At 33.9% G+C, this 23,954-nt stretch overlaps 1 protein-coding gene across 1 annotated transcript in view; it reads right to left on the bottom strand.

Annotated features, from left to right (window-relative positions):
• Positions 1-2,018: 2,018 nt before the first annotated feature.
• The window catches only part of LOC134848228 (potassium voltage-gated channel subfamily KQT member 1-like), a 57,065-nt gene continuing 35,129 nt past the window's right edge, over positions 2,019-23,954 (bottom strand). Inside the window, 4 exon segments of the mRNA XM_063865613.1 lie at positions 2,019-2,610; positions 3,254-3,449; positions 4,073-4,230; positions 22,749-22,937. Coding sequence (XP_063721683.1) covers positions 2,061-2,610; positions 3,254-3,449; positions 4,073-4,230; positions 22,749-22,937 — 1,093 coding nt within the window. The 3' untranslated portion in view covers positions 2,019-2,060.

Raw genomic sequence — 23,954 nt, 5'->3', positions numbered from 1 at the left:
GTGGCTTATCATTTGATGTAATGAAGATAATTGCAACAGGCAGAAGCTAATTTGTGTAGCAGGATGATTCAACTTCAAAATTATGTGAGTGATTCATGTTGTTTTTCAAGTAATTTTCTTGGGTCCTTTTTTTGGTTCTCGTTTACATCAAAGAATTACACATTCCTTGTAAAAGTCTGACTTTTTTTCAGATGAAAAATCCATGATGAAAAAAAAGAATAAATATTCTCCTACTGTTTTTCCAGTGAGCGACTAGATCAATTTAACTTGCCCTATTTAAAACATCGTTAAAACAAAAATTATGAGTTAACTTAATTAAAAATTGCAACAGCATTTTTCTGTTTTAGCTAGCAAAATATGCTAACAAAATTTCGATTAGTAATGTTAGGATAATTTGTAGGAACGTTGGTTGATGAAAAAAAAATAGTTCCGACCCTTGTAAGAATATCATTTCAAACTATTAATAAATTGTAGACTTTTTTGTAACCTCAGATACGTGTTTCACTGTAAGCATCTGCTTATGATTCTTAGAATAGTTACATAAAATCAATCATTTGGCATGGTGTTTTCATATACGAATGCTTAAACCAAACTAGTTAAAAATGCAAAATGAATTGCAAGCAAAAAACTTTTCAAAAGATAGCGTGATTGTGTTCTGAACCAGATGATTGCAAAAGTATTTCCAGCAAGCTCTTCTTAGATTTGTTTGAAATGTTCAAAGAGGTAAAGGAAGAGCTATGAAAACTCGCAATTTGAACGGCCTGAATCTTGTCAAACCAATTTCAGCTAGTTCTATTCATTATAGCGATACAGGTGTCAAACCAATGCTTCAAAATAGATTCAATAGAGCATCCAACTGATTTTTTTTTACTTTCAAGGTACTTGCAAATAAACTTGCAATTGAAAACCGATATGGGTTCAATTGCTGAGCTCGCAGGGTTTGAGACTGCTGCTGCTACATCATTGATAACAAAGGTTTACCCGATATTGTTTTGAAAAAATTTGAAAAAAGATCTTACACAAACCACCTGCGTTGAGAGAAGTGTGCTCTTTACTTCTTTACTTTTAAACTAAGCGTTATCATGGAATTTCTTAATGAACACCCTAAAGATATTTTTAAACATCTCTGCGATTAGCAATTTTCCATAGCAAAACGAGCGAGTTTTAGTTTAATTTTCGGCTAAATTAGGTTATCTTGTGTTTTTTCCAAGTTATCTGGTCAAAGATTTGGTAAAAATCCGTTACTGTTACCAGTGGTGACTTAAAAGACGAAAAAAAAATAAAACAGCTAGAAGTTAGGGTTAGCATCATATTGGCGAATGCCTGTGGCTGATCCTAGGCAGAGTTGGTATTTTCATTTGAACCTACTTGTACACAGTAAATTATTTGATGCAAAAAAAATAGTTCTTTTTGAGCTTTATTCTTATTTTCCTTTCACAGAAATTGAAAAACTGCAGACAGCAATAAGGAGCAAAGAAGGCGACAGAATATTCAACATGTTATAAAAACAGTTTTTATAAACAAAATGTAGCTCCGAAAATTGATGGAAGAAAATCAATGCAAAAAGTGAAAAGTTCAGTTTTTTACAATTTTTTATTAATTTTATTACTATGACCTACGAGATTTTGATTGAGACAAAGTGACATTTTAGTAATTTTTCGTTCATTAATTTGCAATACAAGTACGCAAAGCCAAAATTAATAAATTTTAAAGCAATTTCGCATCAGCGAAAGCTCTGAAAAATGTAATATACACTTCGCTTGTGCAAAAAAAACTATATTTTATCTCTATGGTTTGAATGAAACAGGTTTAAAAATCGTTTGAATGAAACATAATTTAAAACGTTTCTAGATGCCAGTTTTCCTGTTTTGATGAAAAGATAACTTTAGAAACTAAATTTTGCCTTCAAATCTTGCAACCAAAAGAACCTTCATTTTTTTACAATGATTCTCGTAAACTATAAAAAAAATTAGTTTCGAAGCAATTTTAAGAATTAAATTATCAATTTGTTTCCATTTTTCAGTTTTTTAAATACAAGTTTTAGTTTTATTGCAGTTTGATTATTTGTTTCTGTCTAGAAATGAGGGGATTTTGATGCTGGTCGCCCTCAGCGGGAGAAGCGACGATTTTTTGTCAGACTGCAGCGAGCATCTCGCAACTTCACTACGAGCTGAGTTGTCGGGAATGATTCTCAAGTTTTCAAGTGAAGTCGGCTGTGAGGAGGACCTGTTTTTCACTCGGTGGCTCTCGAATCTGCCTCGGTCGGGACTTAGGAAATTCATGCTCATCGTGCTGCTTTTTAAGTCTTCACGTTGGTTGCAAGGAGTTAACAGTTGATTGGCCGCTACATTTTGAGTGGGAGGAGCCGAACTTGGCAGACTGCTCGGGTTGTGAATCGGGTTTGCAGTGGGTTCTTCGTCCTCGTGGTTTGAGTTCGCAGTGTCTGTTCGTTTGTATCGCATTTGATCTTTCCTGTACACGTTTATGAGGTGGTCCAGCTTTCGCTCCAAGTACGTGATTTGACTCTCGAGTTTCACAATCCGAGAAGCAACTGTCATTTTAGTTTCCGATTGTTTCTTTTTGTCTTTTATTCCAACCACAATGTCAATTCTAAATAAAACTTAAAAATTATTCTTCAAAACCCTAAAAATTATCTCTAAATTCAGGGATTGATTTAGTGGTGGGGGCGGGGGTGGGGGTGTTGGTGGGGGTGGACGTCTCTTTTTCTCAGGCATTCGAACCACTGCCGACCCAAAGGGTACTATTTAAGAGAATCCAATTTTGGCTGACCGACAGTAAAATTTTCTAAAATTTGGTCAAAATGGGGCCCTTTAAGTGATTTGGGAGAGCCCATTTAATCAACCTTATATAAAAAATCGACAAAATTTTTTTTTTTTTGAAAATTCGTCCCCCCCCTCGAGATAATCCTAGATGCACTCGTTTAAAAAAGAAAAAATCCTAAGAAACCCAATGCTCAAAACCTAAAAAGTGACTGTTAGAAACCCAAAACGATCCGCAATATTATCCAAAAGCAATAAAAACTACGAAACATGTTTCATTTGTATGATTTTAAAAGAGACAAACTGGATCTGACCGCAAATCAATTGAAATCTAGATACTGAAGGTAAGCTTATTCTTTCAGTTGAGCGCCTGAAATGCTGGTTTCCGATTAACTATACGTGAAAAAAACTCATAAAACGTGAACGATTTGCCTTCTAATTGAAATAAGGGAAAGACTTTTGCTGGACCTGACCTTTGCTGGATCTCTTTGACCCTAGATAGGAGTTCAACGTGTCCTGCCGCGTACTGTTCAATGACATCTTTTACATCGTAGGGTTTGAGAGCCTCTCTGAATTTGCGTCGGTAGACAAAATATTTCAGTTTGCGGACAAAACGAATAGCCACTTTGTGACAAGGCCGCAACTTAGTAAGCATCTGACTTTCCTCGTCTGAAATCAAAGTATAATTTGTAAATGTAAAAAAAATCTGAAACAACTCCAGGCCCCAAAACTTTTAGTGCAGCATTTAGAGTACGTTTTATGTGAAATTTTTTTGAGACCATTTATAGGCAGGGGAGGATCTAAGATTTTCTCGAGGGGGGGGGCAATTTTCGAAAAAAAAATGAAATTTTGTCGACTTTTTTTTGTTTTTAATTCTTTTTCTTTAGGTCTACCAAATTGATTTTCCGAGCTCACACTAATCATTATAAAGACCTTATTTTGACCAAATTTTCTGCGCCGCAGGCAAAATTAAAAAAAAACAGGCCAAAAAAGGCGTTTTGGGCACTTTAAGGAAAATTTTTTGGTGCGCGCTTCCCCCAAAAATTAAGTATATATTGGCGCCGAAGGCTATTTAGAAAAAAATTTAGGGTTCATCAGCCAAAAATGGAGATTTTAAAATTGTCGGCAGGGAATCGAATCCCTGAAGGGGGCGTCCACCCCCTAATTCCGCTGGTGCTTACAGGTATGTACAGGCAATCAGCACGGATCACAGTAAGTTTCGAAACCACCGACCTTTCGCCTGAGAAGCGAGTACTTATTCACTTCACCATCGGTTCTCAAATACAACTTGCCTTGTTCAGACTCGGCTGAGTTTCTCCTTGAGTTGGGATTACTGCTGAAAGGGTTTGGGAACGAGTCCAGCTGTAGACTGAAGATGGAGCCCTGTCGCGATGACCTCTTCGAGTCCGAGATCTTCAGCGACTCTTTCAGGTTACTGTGGGAACCCATGCTATAAAAACTACAATTAATACCAAGTTGTTGGCAACCTCTTTGTTTGTATAACGAATCATGGTTTCAAGTGGAACCTGATCTAAACTACATTTTATGATTGGATAATTTAGATATTTTACCAATGTAAAGTATTTAATATTAACCAATCATGATCCATCTAACTAACAACCCACTTATTTGTAAGTGCTGAAGTTACTTGTAATTTCAGCACCAGAGAGATTTGAATTTAACTTAGAAATTAGTTGGACTCTCCCGAGCACTTCAGCAGCCGCAATAAACCAGTATACCCTAGATCTATTGAGCCTAGCAGAGACTAGTTAAACAACCTGAGACTAGATAGTATAAGAGTAAGATTAGGATCGGTATTAGACTAAGAAGTTGCACGAATCTATCCGGCCGAAAATAAGATAGCGTGACGAGCAGACGGTGTACCCTATCCGAAATTACTCTATGAGTTAACCAACTCGGTACTAACTCATCTGGTGCGACCATAAGTCTCGAACAAGACCTTAATAGCTTAGAATTAACCAAAATAGATTAGACATTAGACAAAAACATTTACAAAATGTTAAACGACAATAATTTAATCGAAATGTCTCTACGACTCAATAGATCAGAGCCAATATTCCGAACCATAACAGAACTACCCGAAATTGGAAGAAGACCTCGAACCAGAGACGACATACGACAAAGTAGAAACTTGCCATATAGCTATATGATAGTTAGGCAAAAACCAGAACAAACTTTTATATTTAGAATACTACTGGCAATGAATTTAGATTTTCATTTGCAAACATAAAACCTTGAAGTTAATCTTCAAAATCATTTCAGGCGCTAAACAAAATTATTAATATACAATAACGATTGATAAAAAGATCTAAGATCGTTTTCCTAAAACTCTGCAGTAATATACAAAATATGTTTGAAAAATATTTATTGAAAAAAAAAAATAAAAATTAGTAGCATGACAATAAATGGTTAGTAATCATAAATCATCCTGTTGTTCCAGCTCCATCACCTAAAACATAACAGCAATCATAAACCCACTAATATCATCAAAACACTAAATCTTTCCTTTACACACATTTAAAATCTTATTAAAACTTAAATTCACTTAATTTTAAAACCAGATCATCAAGGCTTATCCTTGGATCTTAAATCATTTTCTACTTAATTAAATTTCAAATTTGATCATCAAGGCTTATCCTTGGATCAAACAGAACAACTTTGTTCTCCCCCACCCACTTAATTAGTGTCTAACGACCTCAAACGTCGATTCACTACCCAACCCTTTCTAAAGACCCAAAACTAATAGAAATTTTTAAACAAAACTAATCATTCAAATTAGGATAAACAGTGAAGAACTTCGGTTATTCATCCTTCACTTGACCCCCCCTCTTACCAGACCCAGGATAAATCTTAGACTTAGTAAGTTTAAAATAGTATCTAACGAACTACTCGCGTTCTAATTATACCTGAACCTTGTGGATCGATTTACTATTCTCCAACCCTTGAACACAATCACTACCCCTAAGTAAGATTAAGTAAGTTAACACCTTAACTTATACTAGCCACGAGAAAGTAAAAAATCATTCTTCGGAAGCGATATACTTTTCTCTCCAACCCTGAACAAATAGACCCAGGTTAAGCTAACCAAAAAATCGTAAGAACTAACAGTTTAGGAAAATAGAAATCATTTAACAACCTTTTGCATCCGTCATCCTAAACCTTATGTCATTTAAAAACCTAGGAAATAAACAAACAATCGTTTTACACAATTGTGAAATAGATAACAAAAAATACGACCTTGTAATCACACCTCATACACAAACAGTTGGATACATTCGAACAAAACGACAAACACTAAAAAGAAAAATAATAACGAAACAAAGACAAATAACACGAAAAAGATTTTCAAAAAATCGAAACGCATTTTCAGAATCAGAAACCAACAGTTTAGACGAACTTTACAAACTAAAAGAATCAATAGATAAAAATTACCCACTTCACGATCAATTATATTTTTCTGACTCAGAAACAACTTCAAATTCATCAAAAAGAGGAAAAAGAAGAATAAAAAAGCAGTATAAACACAAACCAGTACATTTATACAATTGGAATCAACCAATTCGACACATTAATAATTACATATTAACAGTCATCGAACGAAAAAATGAGCTCAACGCACACCCCAGGTGAAGAAAGTCCAGATGATGATGAAATCTTTCCTTTTATAGTAGATGCAACCACTGATAGAGGACAGCATATATTTTGCAAAAATTTACTATTAAATTTATTTGAACCCGGAATCAGTCCATGTAAAACAGAGTTCCCAGATGTAAAAATCAAAAGACAAATCATAGACCACTACTTAAAAGATATATGCAACATAACGCAACAGTATGGAATCTACTCCATAGAATTCACCTCACCAAACCATAATAATAGAAAATATACAATTCAAACAGACGATCTTGATTTAGAATTTTCAAAAGTTTTTTCAGAATATATAAAAAGCATCCAATATCATAACTCACAAAGAGCAAACTCCATATTCACCAATGAAGTTTTCGCAATAATATATAGTTATATTTCGATATTAGAAAACGAAATCCCAATAACAAATGTCTCACCGACAGAAACATCTAAACATTTGAAAGTACGACATGAAATCACACTACTCTCTAGTTATTTAAACATCATTAAAGAAAATTTCACGAAAGACGACGTTTCACAACATACAAAACACGATCTACAAAAAATTTTGGCATGGTTCATAATAGATTATTTCACACACAATATTGATTTAATTGCACAAGCAAGAAAAAATTTTAGACCCCAAAACTCGAACGATGATACCGCTATCACAGAACAATCAGATTATGTTTGGGACCCCGAATGGTCTCATCCCGCATTTATAAGCTTCCCACAATCAATCTCAAGTCAAGCAATAAGTACGATATCTTACATAAGAGATTATGTAAAAGTAATACCATTAACCATTGATGCAACACCATTAAACTATAATACATTTTTGCCCGATACACAAAATAATAGTTTAAACTCTACAGTTATACACAATGAAAACCTCAATGGAACTAGGAATCTTACTCAACAAGATATCCAGACACCATCACACTTCATAAATGAAGAAATTGTACACACAACAACTACACAACAAAGTATTTCACCAATACGCCCAAATTTAACAACACCAAGAAATACAAATCCTTCACAAACACAGGTAACCTTACAATCAACCGTTAAACCTTCGGTTGCTCCTAAATATTCACATATGGATTACCAAACATACAGACCCATGACAATACCATCAAAAACACGCAAAACATTCACTAGAAACAACTTTGCAGACCATAATTATAATTATACACATCCATCAAAAACATATAACCAACCACAAAGAAATTTTAACCAATATACAAGATCTCGAAATTGGGATAACCCAATGACCCAACCTAATTCAATAAATTTCCAAACAAATCCTCCACAGGATCACAGTGAAAATTACCCATTTTTTCAACAAAATAAAAATAAAAAACAGACATCTTATCAAATGGATTATTTATCCTCAGATGATGATTTCTTACAACCAGATATATTTGCACCAAATACTCAAGAATATCGTAGACAAGGAAGACAGAAAACACGTACAAATCATAGAAATTTTTCTCCACAACCAATAGATGCACAACATCAACAACCAATTCAGCAACAAAATCTAATTAATACACAATCTTTTCAACCAATTCAACAACAAAATCCAATGACTACACACTCGTATCAAGCATCACAAATGCAAAATGAAATACCACTCCCATATTATCTCCAACAACATGAAATAACAAGAAACCAACTTTCAAATTTTTCTCAAATGCCAAATGCAGCAGAATCATTACAAATGACAATGAATCCATACCTTATGGGTGGATCATCAATAACATCAAACAAACCTTTAATGGTTTTCACAGGAACAGACCCTGAATGCTCTGTAGAAGATTATTTAAATGCAGTAACAGCAAACCTGATTTTAAATATTGGACCTGAACCAATTAACACGCCACTACATCAAAATTGGATACATCGACGCACAGCGTTAATACAAACAACCTTAGATGGCGCAGCCCAAAAATGGTTTTCAGTACTACCTCTAGAAATAAAATCAAACTGGAAAAGGTTTACACAAGAATTTTCAAAAATGTTTGACTCCGAAAGAAACAAACAACAACAAAGAGTTTTATGTAATGAAATTCGCAGATTACCAAACGAAACCATCAAGCAAATAGCAGTACGAATCGAAACACTAGTTCGAAAAGCATACTCACTAAATACACATGACTATAAAAACACAAAGATGACAGAAATCTTAATGATGACCTTAACACCACAATTAAGGAAAATAGCAATAAAAAAGAGAGCATCCCATCCTTCTTCAATTCGAGAACCCGATTTAGATTTTCGAAAACTAGTAGACAAATTAGAACAAGCAGAAATCACGATGAAACTAGAAGAAACGGAAAATCTGAAATTACAATACGTTAACAGAATTGAAACGACTCCCACTAATATTAATAATATACAGGAATCAGAGACAGACCTCGTTGAAAAAATCACTGAAATACTCAATATTTATGAAAAGAACCCAAACTTTAAAGGCAAACCATCTTTCAAAAAATGGTGTAATTATTGCCGACGATACGGACATAGTATTTCCGAATGTAGACAAAAACAGCAAGACAATCAAAATAAACCTCAAAAATATAAAGAACCAAATAAATCATTCTATCAATACATGAAAAAAGATCAAAATCTACCGAACAAAACAGTCCACAGCAACAACAGTTCAGGAAAACCACTCCCGAACAATACAAATTATACAAGAAATCAATCACCATATAACTCAAGTTATAGAGGAAGATCGCCAGAACGAAGAAATACACAAAATTCTTCACAAAATCACTACAATAGACCAAATAGTAGAAGTAACTACTCCAGATCAAATTCAAATACACAACGATTTGTTTCTAGATCTAATTCCCAATCAAGAAATAACTACTATCCAAACAACCAATCACGAAATTCATCATACAATAGGAATAGAAACTACTCCTATAATCGAAATAGAAGTTATTCAAACAACCGAAACCAGAATTACCCGAACAATCAATCAAGGAATAACTCATATAATAGATCGAACTATAACAGACCAAACAATAATTACCAAAACAGATCGCGAAATAATTCACAAAATCGACACTCAAGTTATAATAATCGTTATAGAAATTATTCCCAATCACCACACCGGAATAATAATAACTATAATAATTCTAATAATCGCCACAGAAGTAGTACACCTAAACATCAAAGACAAATCAATCAAGTACAATCTAATCCAGAAACAACATCAGACCCTCCAGGTATTGATGACACAGTAACTGATACGTTACAACTCAATCAAATAAACTGTACATCATCAGATTCAGAAAGTGATACTGAAAACACTCTTTCTATCAATATGATAAAAGTCGAAAATGACTATGAATCTGTCATATATGAACAACCCTTTCCATCACACATATATGAAAATCAATCAGAATTTCTTCAAAATTATTACACTACACCCATAAATTCCACACCAACGACACAAGAAACAAATGAGATTAACACTACAAATCAAACCAATAAAAATACCAAAACAAAATGCTTGAATACAAACCACATTTATCAAAATATACAAAAAGAACAACCCAAAGAAAAAATTTGGACAATACCATTTCTCTTAGAAAGCCCAAGAAATAAAGAATTTCAATCACCAGACCTTGAAATAGATTTTTTAATTGATTCAGGAGCAGAATCAAACATAATAAACATCCCCACATGGAATGAAATAAAAACTTTACACCCAAAGCTAACACCTCTTGAAACCTCCAGTAAGTTAGCAACAGCACAAGGATCAACATTGATAAACTACGGAAAAATCCAATTATTTCTCCTCCCCACCAGAACAATGGAGCAAAGCAAAATTTTAAATAAGCCATTTAAACAAATATTCCATATCACTGACATTAAATATAATATCATTGGAATACCATTTATTTCGAAGTATATACCAACAATTAACATACTAAATAGTAAAATATTAATCAAAGATAAATATACAAAAACAAAAGAAACATCCTTAACATTTTTTCAAAGATTAAATAAACAACCACCATTCTTTTCAAAATTCTACCCGATATTTAACCAACAAAGAAAACACCTAAAACCACTATCAGGAAATATCTATAATTTTTCAATCAAACAAGTTCACCAATATGATAAAGAACAAAACAAACAAAAATTTTATATGTCAGAATTTGAATTCAAACCTATTCACAAATTTTTCAAAATCACAATCTCATCCATAAAATATTTGAAAAATTCGAATTCCGATATCATTTCCTTACATGTCTATAACAACACACCTTACCAAGTAACATTACCTTTAGGACTTTTAGGATATTGTGAAACCAACGCTACAATATCACCAATACACGAAAAAGCCTATCGCGTAAATAATATACTCCAATTACTAGATATTTGCCAATCTACAATTCTTAATGAAGAATTATCTATAAATAATATAATAAGTAACGAAAACAGAAATACGGATTATTTCACAAAAACTCCATATTTCAAACCTACATTCAACATAAGTAACTACACAGAGGACCAACAGAAATTTTTAACAATGTTTAATTTCCAACATTCACAAATAACACAAGACGAATTCGAAAAGTTAGCCAAACAGCTAATTGAATATTCATCAGTCTATGCAACATCAAAATTCGATGTTGGAAAAATCAGTTCATCACTACATCTCCCGTTAAAACCAGACGCAGTTTTCAAAAAACAGAGAGCAAGTAAAGTACCAATTCACTTACATGATAAAGTGAACAGATTACTCGACATTTTAGAACAATACAACATTATATCACCAGTAAACAAAGAAGAACAACCAAAAGGCAACACATTTATCAACCCTGTTATCATTCTAGCTAAAGGAGAATCATTAAAAATCGTTCTCGATGCTAGATACCTCAATTCACTTATAGATGAATCAAAATGTAATTGGCCCATTGAACCAATACAAGTTATTTTAACAAAAATAAACGGCAAATACTTTACAACCGCCGATATGAATAGTGCATACAATCAAATGCCACTAGATGAACAATCACGACGTTTAACACAATTTGTTATCGGAAACCAACAATATGAATTCAACCGCTTATTCTATGGAATATCCATAGGACCAGCAGCATTTTCAGCTTTTATGAGCAAAATTTTTAGACCACTAATACTCAAGAAAAACGCAATCACCTATCTAGACGATGTTTTTATGCAATCACAAACAAAAGACGAGATGTTCAATGTTTTAGAAAAATATCACCAAATACTTCAGAACGAAAATCTGAAGGCCGCCCCCGATAAATCACACTTCTTTTTGACAAAAGTTAAATTCTTAGGACATAATATAGAAAGAAAAACAATCACTCCATTGAAATCACGCATTGACGCTATTCAAAAACTTCAACCACCAACAAATAAAAAGAAAATCCAAGAATTTCTTGGAATGTTAAACTTTTTAAGTAAATATGTTTATAAAATGCAATTATATCTACGACCATTTTATAACATCCTTAGACAACAAAATAATTTTGAATGGAACACAGAACATCAAACACGATTTGAAGAAATAAAGAAACTTTTAACTGAACAAATTTCAAACACTATTCCAGATTCAAATCAACCATTTTATGCAATGTGCGATGCTTCGAACTTTGGCATCGGTGCAGCACTATTACAATCACATAATGGTACAAATAAAATGAACCTCATATCAGCAAATTCTCGATTATTCACTCAAGCAGAGCTACGACTCTCAACTCTAATGAGAGAATGTACAGCCATAATATATACACTGACAGAATATGAATTTCTGATACTTGGATCAAAACATCCAACAGTTCTATTCACAGACCATAAACCAATCATCTTTCTCTTTACACAAAAATCTAACCCAAACCACCGAGTTTACAGATTTCAACTAATTCTAATGAAATTTCCAAACTTACATATAGTTTGGACTGCAGGAAAAAATCTTGCATTACCAGACACCTTAAGTCGAAATACACCACCTGAATTACTTACACGAAAAACAACAGTTGAAATACCCAAGAACATAAAATTCTACCTTGCAGAAAACGAAACATCACCCCGATTGGAATGCAAATATGCAGTAAAAACTGATATTGAACAATCACAAATAAATAATTTACAACATTTCCCACTTTATTTAGATTGTCAAAATAATCATTATGAAGTTGATCTACTTGGAACATCAACTTTCAAACCAATCCCATATTCTCAATGGATAAAAAATAACACCCAACAAAAACGAACAAAACAACACCCGCCTAAAAAAGACCATTTTCCACTAATTGAAAAAGAAGATTTAACTGATAAAATAAATTTATCAGGACCACAAACAAATGATTCAAAATACACAATAAATCAAGTTTTTGACCTCCACGACCCACTTGATACAATACCCTTATCTAAATTAGAAATCGAAAACATTTTTCTCCCCCCAACAGAAATAATTACAATTTCAACACTGAAACAATATCAAAACCTTGACCCAGTAATTCGACAACTGAAATCATGGCACAAATATAAAACTAAACCTATCAAAGCAGATTCAGCCATTCTAGGAAACAATGAAATTTATCAAAAAATAACAAAAAAGTTATTACAAAGACAAAACATTAATGAACAAATCAATTCACGTTTTACACCAGCCTCCGAATTAAAAATTGGAACATTTGTTTTGATACCTAATTTTAATACTCAAAAAGGAATTTCTAAAAAATTACAACCCCTTCGAAAAGGACCATACCAAATAATTGCAAGACCCACTGAGGTCACATATAAAATTACCGACTCAAACAAAAAAGAAATCGTTCAACATCGAAACAACCTATTACCTTATTACCCAAAAGAATACGCACTCCGCGAATTAACTCAATTATATTCTTTCACAGGATTAAAAATCATTCAAAATGAACCACATCTGAAAAACACAGAACAAAATGATAACCCCACCAAAAATCAAAACACAAAACCAACCGCCACCAAAAACAATACACAAAACCATAAAGAATCTCCAAAACAATGAAAAAATAGAAAAATGACCGAACAAATAATACCCCAAGAACAAATCGACAAATCAGAAAATAGAAAAACAACAAGACTCCGAAATCAACCACGTAAAAACTATAAAATATTCATCCCCCAATCTAAAATTTTAAAGAAAGTGGAATTTCAAAAGTAATTTTAACATTTGCTTCACAATCTTGAAACCTCCGAAACATTTTTCATTTACATTTTTCAAAATAACATGCTGACAAGTACGTAATAATTCTAGTTCAAAATAGACCAATAGGATTCATCCAATCCGTCACTTTCTCTAACTCAAACTAAGACCAATTAGACGAATCATATAGAACTCCAGGCACATCTAAAACTATAACTTTACGACCTCCAGGTCAAAAATAAGCAAACCACTCCAACTTGACAACTAAAATAAATATCACCATAATACCGTACCCCTCCCTTATCTAATAACCCAAAGATCAACAATATTTCCCCAACTCAGACCACGAATACCCCCAAAGCAAATTTGTTAACTTAGCCTAAAGTAACAAAATGAACATTTTAATTAGCCTAAAGTATAAAAATCTCACCATACCCCGGATCATTTGACAAACAAAAATAAAGAAAAAGACGACCTCCCAGTCACCATGAAAATTGCCCCCAACAATTTTTTACAAAACTCAACCCACTTGTCAAAAAACTAATAAATAATCCGACCACACTAGAAAATCGCCTCAAACAGCAAAAAATATTCGACCAAGAGATCATTTCTTAAATGCTCTTCTCTCAATCAGTTACTCAAATACTCATAAATCTTAAACATTTTTTTACAATACTTGAAACCTTTATAATATTTCTTTTTGATATACTTGAATCTTTTCTAATAATCCTAATCATTTTTTGTAACATTTTTTAAATTTTCTACACTATATTCGAACTATTCCTCCAACTTTCCAAAACCCTTGATTACATCCACAGGTACGAGTCATATAACTTGTCTAAATGATACGAACAATTTTCAGTAGAACCGATATTTTTTTATTGTTTGTAATTTTCATAACATTTTTATCATCCCTCATTTTGACAATATGTAAATGTATAAAGAAAGCAATCTTCACATTTGCCCTAGCAACAATCCTTCTAATTCTTTTTTTGGAAGAATACTATAATAAACATAAACCTTCCCACTAAAGTAACAATTCAAAAATCCATCAAAAATTGCTACCCAACAGTCACAGAATCAGTCTTCACCGACATCATCCCAAGATAACCAAACACCACCTTCAACTACTCAAAATCCTCAAACATCTACACGAATTTCTTTTCAAGACAATCCATACACTTTTGAAGAACGACATGCTCGTTTATCAGAACCACTAGAACCAGTTCAACGACAAGCACCTCTAAGCGAACCAACATATAACCTATACCCAACACTACCACAAGAACTAAGTAGAATAAGAAATTCTAGTCAAAACCAAAATACAGTCGAAATAAATAGACAAATTATACATCCTCGACGAAACAGAAATTTTCAAACTCCACGAGTTCATTTTGATATACCTCAATTCCCATCACAAAACACCCCAGAAAACCCCATTGGTATATTACCAGAAACCCCTACGCTTCTTTCACAACGTAGCACCTCAAGCCTACCATCAGATTACTTAGGTTCAACACCAACATCTGAGCAAATACGTGAAAATCCTTTCAACCCTACAAACCAAACATCACGATTTCCATATTGGACTACACATTCATTTACACAAGGTGAACCAAATTTAGTCAATGACCCCATAGATATTTCTACGGATACAACAACATCCTCATCACTACCAGAAACATTATCACTACCATCAACACCATCAATAAGCAAGATTTCACCACCACCTTTTAACTTAAATTTTCCAAATAATCTCGACGCCAGATATCGAGAACAATCATCAATAAATATTCCTTTAAGACTAGATTGGAATACATTTACAGCACCTCCACCACTATTTGGACAACATCAAGAAAGTAACCGCCTTCATAACTGGGCACTTAATAGATTACAATATCGCCAAGATATTCACAACGATATCCGTGATCACAATATTCAAATACTCCAACAAAACAGTTTACAATTAAAGTTTGAAATCACAGTTAAGTTAAATAATATTACCCAACATCCCTACCCATTAAATCCACCTAACATAACAGCACAATCACTACCACCACCGTTTATAACTACTGAAGTAATATACAAATACGACAGATATACCAAAAACACAATTGGCTACATTACATTTTATAATCCATACTCAGGATTATCATACACATGTATATTCTAAAATTATTAATTTTTCTCCAACTCCTTTTTCTAGTAATCTCAAATCAAAACATAAACCCTTCCCCTCGTACAGGACCACAAGATTTATTAGTAACACATTACGATTGTGAAGAAAATGAACAAAAAACACTACATAAATATGCAATAAATCAAGTATCACAATGTGAAACAGAACCACAAGCTATAGAAACCACAGATGTAATAGCAACACTCTATTCAAAAGCCCGAGCAACAACAGTTACAGGTTATAAATTCACAGCAACATTTTCCGAAAAGAAAGTACATTGTTCACAAGTCTCGAACGGAAACAAAAACCGACTTGACCATGAATCATTCTATCAAAGTAATATAGAACGTCTTTTACATCTCAATCCCGACGATTGTAAAAATGAATTACTTAGACTAAACATCACACGAAATAAAAACTCCCAAAGAAAGTTAGTTAATTTTCAAGTTTTTCCAGACTCTGTACATCAATCACAACTTGAAAGACACCAAGGACATATAAAACTAGACGAAAAATACCCGTATAACGGCGCACACGGACGATTAACCTATGACCTACACGATAAACATTGGATACCACACATTGGTATAAATGACCCATCAAACTGCAAAGCAGACACAAAAAATAAAGGATACCAAGAAATAATGTTTTTCGATTGGAAAATACAACTCGAAAAAATACAACTAACACGAGATTTATCAGATAATACAATGATCTATCAAGGAATCCGATTACCTTGTAAAAATGATCAAGGTTATTGCGACCCTACAACGAGAACGCAAGCAACAATTGTTTGGTTCCCCGAAGATACATGTACAACATTTCAAGTAGCAAAAATACACGCTCGCATGATAAAATTTCACGAAAAATATTTTATACAATCAATTCCATATGAACAAGTCCATCCATCACGAAAACTAAGTTCTAATTTTAGAAACATAGACAATATAGAAAATAAATTGACACGTTTTCAAATATATCAAGAAACAGAACTTGCATGTAAATACAGAAACCCACTTCACAAAACACAATACTCCGAGATATTAGTTGAATACGAAAAAGGATTCGACATGACCACTGGAAAAGTAAAAATCGACCCATATGCCACAGGTCATCCTCTAAACGAAGGAACATCCTATATACCAGTTAATTTTGAAAAAAGCAACGGACAACCTGGTGGACATCTAAAACCCCATGACACCAGAAGCACACGCTTACAAGAATTATCACTAATGAATACTACATATTTCGGTAATATCCACTATGATATTCATTTAGATATGAAACTAGATTATACAATTAGCCGAATTTTTCAAGAAATGTCACTCTCCGAATTAGAAACACTACACCAACTATGCGAATTAGAACGAACACAAATATTACAATCACTTGCACTAGCAGTATTAAAAATACCCTATGCAGGATACTTATTATCTGGAAATAGATCAAATTTTTTAGACTATGAAGGAAACATCTTATGGTTTTATACTTGTACTAAAAAAATATCACCACTATACGTTTTTGAAGATAAACGATGTTATAAAAGAATCCCTATCTTTTATAAGAATAAAGTACATTTCGTGGATACACTTTCACGAAGAACCTATTTCTGGGATACCGCAGTCCCATGTGGATCAGAAAACAGCCACAATGTAGTAAAACTAAACCCTGATGAAAATAAATATTATCTTCTCACTCCATATCCCACATTAATGCAATCACTCAAAAAATTTTCACCAGAAAGCATTCGCGCTATTGCTCGAAACCCAAATATAGACTTACAATCAATAGGAATCTATTCAAAATCAGATATTCAACATCACATTAGAACACAACAATTTCAAGAATTATTAACACAAATGGACACTATACAAAGACAATCAATAGACCAAAATTTACGCAAACTTGCAGAAACCGCAGGATTTGCCGATATCTACACGCAAGACTATAGCGGATATTTTAAAGACATTAAAGATTATATATATCTAAACGGTGAAAAATACCGTCCCCAAGATATATCACCAATTAACATTTTTAGCTTTGTTACACTCAAAAATGAGATCCTCGATTTTCTAGGATGGCCCTACTACATCTTAGAAAAATTGACTATTTTATACGCAATGTTTAACTTTATTGGATTTCTTTTCTCACTTTTAAAAGGAATCTACAACACATGTGCTATACACACACAAGTCAATCGACAAGCAAGTGTAGCACGCATACTCTTTGCAGGATTTTTTGGAATCTTTTCTACATCTATAAACAAAATTCTTTTAGACGCACAAATAAAGGAATATAACACAAAAATAGCAACACGACAAAATACATACGACGAAGAACATAACAATGTAGACATAACGCCAACGGCACCACAATTACCACCCCTACCAAATAACCATCCACTATCCCTAGCCCCACGAAATTTTCGAAATTTAGCCATCACACATAATCCAAATTTTCGACTCACCACATCACAAAGTCCCATCCAACATATAATGACACACCAGTCACAAGATCAAAATACTTATGAACAAATTATTGAACAACCCCATACCACCGCTTTTCAGTCTCAAAATAATCATTTTTTTAGCCCACGATGAGCCGCCAACTTGGATCACTACACCGATCAAATTCCCACCCAACCAATCTTACCTCTCCAATCCCAATAATACCACTTTTTGCTTTTCCGCCACCCGATTTTCCATCTAGTAATGTAACATCAGGCATGAATTCCGACACTAATTCACACATCTCAGTTTTATATTCCATCTCACAACTCAATAACCCGAATATTGAAACCCCCGATGAATTTGCCGACTCAGAACCATCCCCATCCAATAATTTTCATAACTCTTCTAATTTTTCTCAACCCCCTTTTCAACCCATATTATCCAATAACCCTGACCCAATCACTCCCACACCCTCTTATGCTTCCCAAGTTACCCCAACCTACTCCTCATACCATTCTGACCAATCATCTCATTCTCCAGACACCCCCCGAATCTCCCCAGAGCTAGATAATTTTATTACCCTTCAACAACAACCCTACCACCTTAATACCCCAACCATAAACCAAATCTCCTCCACAATAAATTCATCCAACCCCCCTACCCCTACACCCTCTTCAAATTATACTGAATCATTAGCACCATCATCCACATCAACTGAATCTTCACTCAACACTAATAGAGCTTACCGCACTTTTAAAAGAAAGTTCCCCAACCATCCTTTCCCAGCAAAACCAGGAACAGCCCGTGAATACATCAACCACCCCAAGCATACTAACACAAAAGAATTTTTAGCCATCACCTTACCCTCATTCCCACAATACACCTTAAACACCCCCCACGACACTAACGAAACACGCAACTTTGTAGATGAATACGTTTTAATGCCCACTCTCTCTTGGACCTCATATTATCATTTTACTAATCCTCTTTGCTTACCTTTATCTAACACTCACATCGATATAGAGCGAAATACGGACATGCTATATCGACTCACTACACCACTAACCGCTAGACAATTTACTTACGTTGGATATAAAAAATCACTAAAAACACACACTGCACCTAGAGCTAACGAATATACACTTGAATACTATAATCACAACATCATCAGAGCTAACCAAGATCAATTCTTAGACGACGATCGCTTCGCTAATCCACAAATTACCGAGAAATTTTTCATCAAGACACCATATATATTTACACTAAACATCTTCGACCGAAAGTTTGATCACATTATTTCAGAAGCACTAACAGACACACAAGCATACGAAAGTTTTAAAGAACGCTTCCAAATATTTTCACTAACCTTTCATTTCCTTGCACCACACGAAAGAGATTTACACTGCTCACACGATATTATGTTGCGCACTAAACAAACCCACACATATAGTTATTATCGCTTCATCCAAAATCACTTTGACCTACACACACCCTCTAGACAACCACACCATCGTTTTCAATTCATTAATTCCAAATACACTTCACCATTTTTCCTAAATTTCACATATTGTATTAAAGACACTAACCTCCATGGTATTCTTCGTAATTATGACCCCATAACCCAAATGTACATCTTCTGTCCCATCACCAAGACCTTCAACGCCGAAGAATCCCGACCCTTCCTTATCCCGCACGAGTTTGTACAACCTATAGAAATCCCAATTTTAGAATTCATCCACAACACTAAATTCAATCACAAATTATATAATCTAATCCAAAACACACCTTATGAGTTTGCAGTTGGCACTGAAGAACTAACCACTATCAAGGCACTCCAATTGCTTTGGCCACTGCTTCAGACTAAAAATATCATCCGCATCTTAGCTAAACTACTAACAACTTCAGAACTAATTCACGACATCTTCCCCCACGGTTTTTTCCCCGACGACTAACAGGTAAGTATGAATTAAATGAATATACTAACTAATTAAAATATTAAAAAACTCACCATACTTTATTCATGTTTTCTTTAGATTTTTAGCCTTCATCCGACGATCACCTACAAAAACCACAAAAGACAAATAAAAATCGCAAATTTCATCAAACAGATTTCAAAAAATTCTATTAATACCTTACACTTATAAATTTATAAATTTAATACCAATGCAGTAAATTCATTTTTAAAATTTTCCCCACAAGCAGTAAACCTAATTATAATGAAAATTTGTAACTTAAAATTCCCCCATAACTAGCAGTAAATTTCCAAATTCTATGCAGTAAATTAATAAAATGCAAATGCAGTACTAACCTTTTGATATTCTCATTCATTCGCACAGAAATTCTATCCACACTCGCACAGCTCGCCCACGAAGAATTGTTTAAAATAATGAATTTCAGTTTCAAGTTTTCACACTCAACAACTCTAACATATAATAACATGTTTCAAACCTTCCTTTAACCCGGTTGGAAAGGAATCATATACTAAACAAAACTAACCAACGCAGCTTACTAAATACCACAAATCATAGAATAACAGCATGACTAAGAAAAGGAAACCAACGGTACCCAAACCGGATTAACCCAGTTTAAAACTGGATAATTTATTCTTTTGAAGACTATTATAAAGTCTAAGAAAGAAATAATAAAACACAAAAAAGTCGAAAGACAAACCCATACCACGAACAATTTGATTTTTGGAAAAAGAACATAACCAACAAGACATAAGAAAAACCACAACAAACCCAACATAAAACGTTGTCACATAACAGGACCCCTCACAAAAACCGCATGAAATCATACTCCCACTCCTGGCCTAACCCACCAGGAAGGACGTCCTGAGCATGCTCTATAGCCGGCCTAACCCACCGCGCTACATCCACGCTTTGTGACCACACCTCTATTTTTAATAAGAGCTACTCAAGTGTGAGTAACTCTTCAAAATAACCGAACTAAAACAAAAAGCTTTTGTGAAAACAACTAACTAAAATCATAATTAAAAAATATTAAACTAATAAATGTTTTATAAAATGTAAATTACATTATGCAATACATAGATCAGAATACAACACCAAGGACGAACATCTAAAGACAAAACGACCCCACTACACTCGAGAGGGAATGACCAACCACAATCGATATGCCACTCACAATCACAACTCAAAGGATTTAGAGTACGACTTGACTTCGCAGAAAAGGACTTCATTGAACTAGACCAATGACCACCTCGATGTTCAAGTATACGTACAGATCCGAGTAACCAGGCATCCCCTCCACGCACAATCTCCACGCAGAACAGAAAAACCTGACATAGCAAACCATTCTGAAATCAGATTTGAGTTTGTTGCAAAGACTTAGTCGTTGTCATTAGAAGACACAACGTCTTATGTCTCTAACTCCAGCTTCCTGGAACTTCTTTAATAAAAAGGAAACAGAAGAAATAAGATGTTCGCCAAACACCAACGTCCATCATCCATCCTTCGAATTGCAGAAGAACTATTCTAAAAAACTCTGTAAAACCCGGATGGGTGGAACCTGATCTAAACTACATTTTATGATTGGATAATTTAGATATTTTACCAATGTAAAGTATTTAATATTAACCAATCATGATCCATCTAACTAACAACCCACTTATTTGTAAGTGCTGAAGTTACTTGTAATTTCAGCACCAGAGAGATTTGAATTTAACTTAGAAATTAGTTGGACTCTCCCGAGCACTTCAGCAGCCGCAATAAACCAGTATACCCTAGATCTATTGAGCCTAGCAGAGACTAGTTAAACAACCTGAGACTAGATAGTATAAGAGTAAGATTAGGATCGGTATTAGACTAAGAAGTTGCACGAATCTATCCGGCCGAAAATAAGATAGCGTGACGAGCAGACGGTGTACCCTATCCGAAATTACTCTATGAGTTAACCAACTCGGTACTAACTCACAAGTTTTGATTTAAAGTTTTGCTTTTTTTTTCAGGTTTTTTTTCAAAATAATTTTCCGAGCTTTTTTAAAACACAATAAAAATCCAGGCAAAAACTTGGAAAAAAAAACTGGCCTGAAAGGCATAGATGCGTGCAAAAATTGCATTTTGTCGGCGCGTGCTTCTCAAAATAAGAATATATCAGTATTGAAGTCAAATCGGCAAATCGGCTCTTCTTCCTCAAACCCCCCCCCCCCCCCACCTCACATAAGCATCATTTTTATGTTGTAACGAGGAACTGTACAAGGTTAATCATGAAGACTATAAATGTTTGGCATGGCCTAATTAATTCGCATGCCAATTTTCGTAACATTCGGATAACGTGAACAAAATTTCACTAGTAACATTTTGCAGGTAGGGGAAAAGAGCCATCAAACCAAAGGAGAGACCACTGGGTGGCGAGGGGTTCGAATCTTTGTGAGGGGTGGGGAGTGTGCTCCTTAAGTCAGTTCCTGATTATGTAACAAGTATTTAATTAATTTTTATCAAAATAAAGTTATTTTTGCTCTCAATTAACTCTGGATATAAGACTCTTACCTGTTGTGATGGTGTCTATTGTAGGCCAATGACCCTGTTCCAGCAGTTGAAAATTGAGGGTGTGTTCTCCGAATTGACCCTTGGCGTGAGGCTGATTGTTTTGGGTTCTCACTTGTGAGAGAATCAGTGAGATGGTTCGCTTTTCGGTTCCGAGAGTTTTGTATTCGGTTCAGAAACGAACTTTGCTTCCTTTAACATTGGGTTCCATCAATTATTCTTTAAATGAAGTAAAAACTGTATAACTCTGAGTTCAACTTTTCCTTCAACTTTTTATAATAAAACCTGGTTTCCCTTGTAAAAACGCTTAATGTTCCGACTATTGAAAATGGGGAGGAACATTGTATTTAGGTGTGTTGTAGTTTTTTCTCGTTTTGTTACTTTTTTGTTTTCCACGCAAAATCACGTAACACAATTAATCATCGGACTGGGATAGGTGATATATCAAATTGAGGCGCTTTCAGTCATGATTCGAACGACATCAAAAAACTTCAAAAAAGTTTTCCCAGTAGCAAGAAAAACCGGTTTGTAATTTTTGATTTTTAGTCTAATTTCGAGCGAAAGATTTTTCGTCTAATTTGTAACAAGCTTATAACTATTATTTTTCGACCTAAAATAAAAAAAAATTGTTTGCTTTTACACAATTGAATTTAGTTATTGAAAATTATTTTGGCGTTTTTCTGGTAAAAAAGTTTACGAACAAAGAAAAACTTCTACAAAAAAATATTAAAAACTGCTCGAAAATTTTTTTTCAATTTTCTTTGATTTTTTAAAATTTTATACAAATTTTCATATTGAAACTTGTTGTCAAATGCAACTAATTTGTCATCAAATCGAATCACTTGTTGTCAAATCAAATGTTATTATCCAAGTTCAAGAATTTTGTTTAGTACCTATCATCACAACAAAAACAAAAACGAGGCAATTTGAAAAAAAAAATTGTTCAGTAGTTTTTTAACGATATGGTGGGAAAATTTTGTGCTACTTGCACAGCAACCGGCTATGCTTGTTTGTATTTGAGTACTGTTGATAAAACAAACAAAACAGTTCGTATCAGGTCAAAGCCCTGAAAATTACAACTACCTTTGATTCGAAAAGTTTCATTTCTGTTAATTCAAAACGTTTTAAGTTTGTTTTGATAACCCTCTCTACACGCAGCGTCAAAAAACAAATGATATGTTTTGCGTTTTTCAATACATGAGGGCAAAT

Source organism: Symsagittifera roscoffensis, chromosome 6, assembly GCF_963678635.1.
Source record: "Symsagittifera roscoffensis chromosome 6, txSymRosc1.1, whole genome shotgun sequence".
NCBI classification, from domain to species: Eukaryota; Metazoa; Xenacoelomorpha; order Acoela; family Convolutidae; genus Symsagittifera; species Symsagittifera roscoffensis.
This window is presented reverse-complemented; position numbering and strand designations above follow the sequence as displayed.